Raw genomic sequence first — 8,918 nt, 5'->3', positions numbered from 1 at the left:
AGAGAGAGAGATAGACAGCGAGAGAGAGAGAGAGAGAGAGAGAGAGAGAGAGAGAGAGAGAGAGAGAGAGAGAGAGAAAAAAGGAGGATTAGGCCACAGACAGCACAATTAAACTATATTCACAAAATTGTTTTATTCTTCATTCTTTAGCTTACCCCTAATCTCATTAAACATGCCTTTCATGTCTCAAAGTAAGGTTATCAGAGACTCAATATTTTGAATGGTCAGCCTTCCCACTGGGTAAAAACTGGTTGAAGCAAAATTGTAATTTCAACCAAAAGATTATGTGATCACATTGATTTAACGTGGGAAACTGATCGAATTTGCAAAAGGTAATCAACGTAAGTGAATTTAGTATTTTTTTCACCCAACTTTGAAAGTAAATCCAATGACAGGTTGAAATGTTTTGTTGATTTCACATTGGATTCACATTAGTTGACAACTCAAGCAAACGTAAATCAAAACTAGACGTTATGTGCCCAGTGGGTTGTCTCTGAATTTGGCAAATCTGCTCATACAAAATTACAAATCCCTGCAATAGATTTAGCATGTAAACAGGCCCTTAGGATAGATGGATGTGGAGGAGCCAATGAGCAAGGCAGATGCTACAGGAATGATACGGATGGTGGTGCAAAAATGGTGGTAACAATAAAACAGAGACACTAAGGTCTGGCATGTATTCCAAGTACAGAGGAAAGTTGGGGAGGGGAGGACGGCAGGAAGAGGCAGAAGAGAGGAGGACATCTTTACGAGGCTGGGTGGGACACAGCCAGTTGATTAAGACATTAAATGTGATAGGAAAGCAACCAACAGGAAGGTGTGATTACTGCCAGGAAACAGAGACAGTGGAGCATGTATTGACATAGTGTGGGCAGTGAGGGAAAGAGAAGTTTTGAGATCCAGTCAGTGGAGGCTGCTGACGGGAGGACAGCTCATCATAATGGCTGGAATGGAGTATAATTGAGTGAATGGAATGGTATCAAACACATGAAAACCATGCGTTTGATACCATTCCATTCACTCTATTACAGACATTATTATGAGTCATCCTCCCCTCAGCAGCCTCCACTGGATCCAGTATGAGGGAGAAGGGGTTACATGTATTGAATTTAAAGAGCATACAGAGTAAAACATCATTAGATACAGTCATATATTTTGTTATATTTTTTCAGAGAAACGGGTCTGACATATAGGATTTACAGTAGTTTCTCCGTGTCTCTGGGCCACACACCAGTACAGTAGGTGGCGGTAATGCACCATAACGTTAGATGCCAGCTGCCGATAAACCCCCCGAAGAAGATATTTCTCGTGATCCGCAGGTTACTCATAGGACGTCACGCGGAAATACATTCAACAAAGATGGCAGCGTCCTTGATAAGCAAATGTTGACTGCAGTGAAGTGTCAAAAAATGCCCCATAGTTGTAAATCATTCTCAGAACGGCAACGTGAAAGCTGACAATAGAAGACTTTGGACAGCTAACATGGAAAAAAGAGAATTCACTGCTTCGCTAGTGGTAATGTCTTTAATTTCCTCCATCGTGTAATACCACGCTGCTCGTCTTCTTATTGTGCTTGCAATAATAATTAAGCTAACTTGCAAGCAAGCAAATTGTCTGTATTTCGACTAATATAACAGCCAAAACGATTTTGCATTATTGCCTAAACAAGTGCTCACGATAATGTTGCGTGCGAACTGTCCCTAGTCTTCAGCACCGCTGACAGCAAAGGTTTGGCTCACAATGAACTGTCACCCTCATTTGGAAGGTCAGTAATGGATAAGGAAGCGCTGGCAACACCATTAGCTAGCTGAAAATTCTCAGCTACAACACCACTTGACCTTTTCAAGTGTGTTATTTTATGCAGTGTTGTGTGTCATTCTGTAAGTGTGCTTACAGTGGTTATCATGGGTGAGTTTGATAAGGAAAACAGAAAGGTAAACGCAGCATAGTTTGATAAGGACCTTATGATCTGGCTCACCCATTCCCATAGTCAACATTGCTACACTTTTAGAGCCTTATTTCCTTTGCACCAATGCAAAGTTTAAGGTCTCCCGAGTGTCGCTGCGGCCGAGGCACTGCATCTTAGTGCTAGAGGCGTCCCAACAGACCATGGTTCATATCAGGCTGTATCACCACCGGCCGTGATTGGGAGTCCCATAGGGCGGCGCACATAGTGCGTCGTTAGGGTTTGGCCGGGGTAGGTCGTCATTGTAAATAAGAATATGTTCTTAACTGACTTGCCTAGTTAAATAAAGGTTACAACGTGTGCACCTATTTCAGAAGGAAAAATGACTAACACATACAACAGCCACTTCACTCCATTAGCTATTATGGTATTACAAAGCAAATACTAGGCTATGTAACAACATATTGACACAATGTTGTATCCTAAGTAATTACCGTGCTAATACACAGTTATAAGAGCAACTTAGTATAAAGGGTCTTATGTTCTTATCCCTAAATGTGTGCATTGTATGACCATCTGGGATAGAATCTGGGTCGTCTGCAGACCGCAGGACTATGCTAGCCCGCTGAGCTAAAGTCTTGGTATTTGCTCGGGAAACTAATGCAAATTTCCAGGTCAGGCAATGTAACTCATCACGGGACTATGGTCCACCAAATCACTTCCTTAACAGGTGTAAATGTTGCACTGGACCAAAGGGGTTGGGCAGTACCCAAAGATAATGTCATTGCTCAACAATAATTATTTGAGTTGGTACCAGCATCATGGAAAACATTCAGAATGGCCTGTTCCTAATTATTTCCAAATGGGTTAAAAGTAGGGAAAGACAGTAACGTATCCAACTGTTCAAGGACATGTTCGTTATGGTGATGGCTCAGTGTGGGAGCAAAAACAATGGCTCTTTGTTGAATTCCTTATCACTATGCTGTCAGAATATCTCTTTAAGTCTCTCAGAGGTAGGTAAGTGTGTGTATTTGGATTTTTGTATGAGTGTGAGTCGAGTTTCCCAGATGAGTGTTTGTCTCTGTGTGTCATCTCTCTCTGCTAGACTATGCAGTGTTTCTGAGATGCCTGAAGATGACTGTGTTTGTTCGCTACATGCTAGGCGGGGGGCTGTGCTGGGATGTGCGTGGACCTCACCCTCTTCCCCCTGGACACCATTAAGACCAGACTGCAGAGCCAGCAGGGCTTCACCAAGGCTGGGGGTTTCCGTGGCATCTATGCAGGGGTTCCATCTGCTGCCATCGGCTCTTTTCCCAATGGTGAGAAACTTATTATTAGTCTCTGTCACCACTAAGACCCCACAGAAAGACTACCTGTTGACACACTGTAATAAAGCCTCCACATGGAGAGCATCTGATTGGTTTGTTTATTAATGTTTATTCAAATAACCTCTTCAATAATTAAGTAAATACATTAAACAAATGTTTTATTATTGTTAGCCTTTTCCTTGTACGACCAGCCTATGTTTGCCCACAACTGTTGATTGATGAAATAATTTGAATAATAAAATGAGAGCAGCTCACAAACTTATTAATGAGATGGGAAAGGCTACACGGACACCTCTGGTGCCCAAATTGACGACGTACAGTACCAGTCAAATGTTTGGACACACCTACTCATTCAAGGGTTTTTCTTTATTTTTTACTATTTTCTACATTGTAGAATAATAGTGAAGATATAAAAACTATGAAATAACACGTATGGAATCATGTAGTAACAAATCAACATTTAGCCACCCTTTGCCTTGATGACAGCTTTGCGCACTCTTGGCATTCTCTCAACCAACTTCATGAGGAATACTTTTCCAACAGTCTTGAAGGAGTTCCCACATATGCTGAGCATTTGTTGGCTGCTTTTCCTTCACTCTGTAGTCCTACTTATCCTGAATCCATCTCAATTGGTTTGAGGTCGGGTTATTGTGGAGGCCAGGTCATCTGATGTAACACTCCATCACTCTCCTTCTTGGTCATTATCCTGTTGAAAAACTAATGATAGTCCCACTAAGCGCAAACCAGATTGGATGGTGTATCGCTGCAGAATTCTGTGGTAGCCATGTTGGTTTCTAAATAAATCACTGACAGTGTCACCAGCAAAGCACCATCACACCTCCATGCTTCACTGTGGGAGCCACACATGCAGAGATCATCCGTTCACCTACTCTACATCTCACACGGCGGTTGGAACCAAACATTTCCAATTTGGACTCTAGACCAAAGGACAGATTTCCACCGGTCTAATGTCCATTGCTCGTGTTTCGCCCAAGCAAGTCTCTTCTTCTCATTGGTGTCCTTTAGATAATGGTTTCTTTGCAGCAATTCGACCATGAAGGCCTGATTCACACAGTCTCCTCTGAACAGTTGATGTTGAGATGTGTCTGTTACTTGAACTCTGTGAAGCATTTATTTGGGCTGCAATTTCTGAAGCTGGTAACTCTAATGAACGTATCCTCTGCAGCAGAGGTAACTCTGGGTCTTCCTTTCCTGTGGCGGTCCTCATGAGAGCCAGTTTCATCATAGCGCTTGATGGGTTTTGCGACTGCACTTGAAACTTTGAAAGTTTTTGACATTTTCTGTATTGACTGACCTTCATATCTTAAAGTAATGATGGACTGTCATTAATCTTTGCTTATTTGAGCTGTTATTGCCATAATATGAACTTGGTCTTTTACCAAATAGGGCTATCTTCTGTGTACCACCCCTACCTTGTCACAACACAACTAATTGGCTCAAACGCATTAAGAAGGAAATAATTTCCAAGTCACACCTGTGTGTATATATATATATATTGATTTGTTTAACACTTTTTTGGTTACTATATGATTCCATGTGTGATATTTCATAGTTTTGATGTCTTCACTATTATTCTATAATCTAGAAAATAGTAAAAATAAAAATAAACCTTGAATGAGTAGGTGTGTCCAAACTTCTGAATGATACTGTACGTCATCAATTTGGGCACCAGACTTGTCTGTATAGTCTCTCTCTCTCTCTCTCTCTCTCTCTCTCTCTCTTTCTCTTTCTCTTTCTCTTTCTCTCTCTGTCTCCCCTCTCTTTCTCTCTCACATTCCCCCCCTCTCTCTCTCTCTCTCTCTGTCTCCCCACTCTCTCTCTCTTTCTCACTCGCTTCCCCCTCTCTCTCTCTCTCTCTCTCTCTCTCTCTCTCTGTCTCCCCACTCTCTCTCTCTCTCTCTCTCTCTCTCTCTCCCCACTCTCTCTCTCTCTCGCATCCCCCCTCCCATCTCTCTCTCTGTCTCCCCACTCTTTCTCTCTTTCTCTCTCGCCTCCCCCTCTCTCTCTCTCTCTCCCACTCTTTCTCTCTCACATTCTCCCCACTCTCTCTCTCTCTCTTCCCATCTCTCTCTCTGTCTCCCCACTCTTTCTCTCTCGCATCCCCCCTCTCTCTCTGTCTCCCCACTCTTTCTCTCTCACATTCCTCTCTCTCTCTCTCTCTCTCTCTCTCTCTCCCCACTCTTTCTCTCTCGCATTCCCCCCCCTCTCTCTCTCTCTCTCCACTCTTTCTCTCTCGCATCCCCCCCCCTCTCTCTCTCTCTCTGTCTCCCCACTCTTTCTCTCTCACATTCCCCTCTCTCTCTCTCTCTCTCTCTCTGTGTCTCCCCACTCTTTCTCTCTCACATTCCCCCCCTCTCTCTCTCTCTCTCTCTGTCTCCCCACTCTTTCTCTCTCACATTCCCCTCTCTCTCTCTCTCTCTCTCTCTCTCTCTCTCTCTCTCTCTCTCTCTCTCTCTCTCTTTCTCTTTCTCTCTTCTCTTTCTCTGTCTCTTTCTCTCTCTCTCTTTCTCTCTCTCTCTGTCTCTTTCTCTCTCTCTCTCTCTCTCTCTCTCTCTCTCTTTCTCTCTCTCTCTCTCTCTGTCTCTCTCTCTCTCTCTCTGTCTCTCTCTCTTTCTCTCTCTCTCTTTCTCTCTCTCTCTCTCTGTCTCTGTCTCTGTCTCTGTCTCTCTCTCTCTCTCTCTCTGTCTCCCCACTCTTTCTCTCTCTCTCTCTGTCTCTCTCACATTCCTCTCTCTCTCTCTCAATTCAAATCAATTCAAGGGCTTTATTGGCATGGGAAACATGTGTTAACATTGCCAAAGCAAGTGAGGTAGACAACATACAAAGTGAATATATAAGGTGAAAAACAACAAAAATGAACAGTAAACATTACACATACAGGAGTTTCAAAACAGTAAAGACATTACAAATGTCATATTATATATATATATATATATATATATAATGTACAAATAGTTAAAGGACACAAGATAAAATAAATAAGCATAAATATGGGTTGTATTTACAATGGTGTTTGTTCTTCACTGGTTGCCCTTTTCTCGTGGCAACAGGTCACAAATATTGCTGCTGTGATGGCACACTGTGGAATTTCACCCAGTAGATATGGGAGTTTTTCAAAATTTGATTTGTTTTCGAATTCTTTGTGGATCTGTGTGATCTGGGGGAAATATGTATCTCTAATATGGTCATACATTGGGCAGGAGGTTAGGAAGTGCAGCTCAGTTTTCACCTCATTTTGTGGGCAGTGAGCACATAGCCTGTCTTCTCTTGAGAGCCATGTCTGCCTACGGCGGCCTTTATCAATAACAAGGCTATGCTCACTGAGTCTGTACATAGTCAAAGCTTTCCTTCATTTTGGGTCAGTCACAGTGGTCAGGTATTCTGCCGCTGTGTACTCTCTGTGTAGGGCCAAATAGCATTCTAGTTTGCTCAGTTTTTTTGTTAATTCTTTCCAATGTGTTAAGTAATTATCTTTTTGTTTTCTCATGATTTGGTTGGGTCTAATTGTGCTGTTGTCCTGGGGCTCTGTAGGGTGTGTAGGGTGTAGGGTCTCTCTCTCTCTCTCTCTCTCTCTCTCTCTCTCTCTCATGCTCACTTTCACGCTGGTACTGTACGTCATCAATTTGGGCACCAGGCGTGTCTGTATAGCCTCCCCACTCTTTCTCTCTCTCTCACTCACACTGACACACACTCACTCTCCCAATTCAATTCAAGGGCTTTATTGGCATGGGAAACAAATGTTAACATTGCCAAAGTAAGTGAAGTAGATAATAAACAAAAGTGGAATAAACATTAAAAATTAACAGTAAACATTTCACTCACAGAAGTTCCAAAATAATAAAGTAATTTCAAGTGTCAGATGTCTATATAGAGAGTGGTAACGGTGTGTCTCTCTTTCTCTCTCTCCCTCCCCCCACTGTTTCTTTCTCCCTCCTTCCCCCACTCTCTGTCTCTCCCCTACTCTTTCTCTCTCTACCCACCCTCTCTCTCACTCTACCCACCCTCTCTCTCACTCTACCCACCCTCTCTCGCTCTCTCACCCCTACTCACCCTTCTTCTCCACTCCCTCTAAACCTCTCTCTCTACCCTCTTTCCAACCTCTCACATTTTCTCACTCTACCCAGTGTTATTAATTGCTGTATGCAGGTTGACTAATGATCCCTAAACTGTGACGGTTCTGCTTGGTTTCAGCTGCTGCGTTCTTCGTCACTTATGAAAGCACCAAGTCCGCGCTCGGAGCCCACGGAGCCCTCTCAGCCCCACACATGGCACCTGTCACTCACATGCTTGGTGCCTCCCTGGGAGAAGTAGTATGTCTCCCATCTTCTTTATTTCTCTTGCATGCATCACAGTCCAAATGCAGCATGCTTGTTTACTTAATTGCCTGAAATTTTTACAGACAAATATGCGCTGGGTTAGAATGTGGTTTTGGCTGTCGGCCTCGGGCCCAGCTGGGTCCTTGGGGTCCTTGGGCGTCTTAGCATTTCGCCACCAGCTGGGTAAATAAGAGCTCATTATTGGCTATTGACTTAGCTGTTTTCCACACGAGGCCCCAGACTCCCTCAATTTTGTCTGGGGATTTGGGCTTTAAAGCGGTGAGGAGCGGCACAATTTCCTTTGTTGATCCAGTCCTAATCGCTCACTGCCAAGGAATCCGTCCCTTTGGGGCTGGCAGTTCACTTTGGCATGAGAGGAGGGGTTTCTCCTGTCTTCTCCTGCCACCATCTCCATCTCCACCACCTCCACTAGTACTGGTTCTTAGTATTCATGGCTTTTGGATAGATGTCATTTAAAGTTTTACATGTTTATGAAATGCCTCTTCCAATTGTATTGTGAACATTGTAAGCATTGTCTGTTGTCTTTTTGTTCAGTCAGCGGTGAGGTGAGCGCTGCTTTTAACCCTTAACCCGCTACTGGGGATTTGAGCACTTGAAAAGGGGAAGCCATGTAGCAGAGCAGAGCAGGGGTGGTGCCCCGCTGCATTCTGAGGACGCGTTACGTGATTCAAAGAGAGTCATCTCCCGGCTTACTCATAAAGGCCTAACCCAGGGCAGCCCAGAGAGACACCGACAAGCAAAACACATCTCCCAGCTTACTCATAAAGGCCTAACCCAGGGCAGCCCAGAAAGACACCGACAAGCAAAACACATCTCCCGGCTTACTCATAAAGGCCTAACCCAGGGCAGCCCAGAGAGACACCGACAAGCAAAACACATCTCCCGGCTTACTCATAAAGGCCTAACCCAGGGCAGCCCAGAAAGACACCGACAAGCAAAACACATCTCCCGGCTTACTCATAAAGGCCTAACCCAGGGCAGCCCAGAGAGACACCGACAAGCAAAACACATCTCCCGGCTTACTCATAAAGGCCTAACCCAGGGCAGCCCAGAAAGACACCGACAAGCAAAACACATCTCCCGGCTTACTCATAAAGGCCTAACCCAGGGCAGCCCAGAGAGACACCGACAAGCAAAACACATCTCCCGGCTTACTCATAAAGGCCTAACCCAGGGCAGCCCAGAAAGACACCGACAAGCAAAACACATCTCCCGGCTTACTCATAAAGGCCTAACCCAGGGCAGCCCAGAAAGACACCGACAAGCAAAACACATCTCCCGACTTACTCATAAAGGCCTAACCCAGGGCAGCCCAGAGAGACACCG

The 8,918-nt window shown here is 44.2% G+C and overlaps 1 protein-coding gene across 1 annotated transcript in view; it reads left to right on the top strand.

Moving 5' to 3' along the window:
• The first annotated feature begins 1,322 nt into the window (after positions 1–1,322).
• Positions 1,323–8,918, top strand: part of slc25a26 (solute carrier family 25 member 26) — a 93,635-nt gene continuing 86,039 nt past the window's right edge. The window contains exons 1-3 of the mRNA XM_035777493.2: positions 1,323–1,515; positions 3,069–3,225; positions 7,447–7,565. Of these exons, the coding sequence (XP_035633386.1) occupies positions 1,483–1,515; positions 3,069–3,225; positions 7,447–7,565 (309 nt within the window). The 5' untranslated portion in view covers positions 1,323–1,482. The remainder of the gene's footprint in view (positions 1,516–3,068; positions 3,226–7,446; positions 7,566–8,918) is intronic.

This window comes from Oncorhynchus keta, chromosome 10, assembly GCF_023373465.1.
Source record: "Oncorhynchus keta strain PuntledgeMale-10-30-2019 chromosome 10, Oket_V2, whole genome shotgun sequence".
NCBI classification, from domain to species: Eukaryota; Metazoa; Chordata; class Actinopteri; order Salmoniformes; family Salmonidae; genus Oncorhynchus; species Oncorhynchus keta.
Note: the sequence above shows the minus strand (reverse complement) of the source record. Positions and strands in the feature narration are given on the sequence as shown.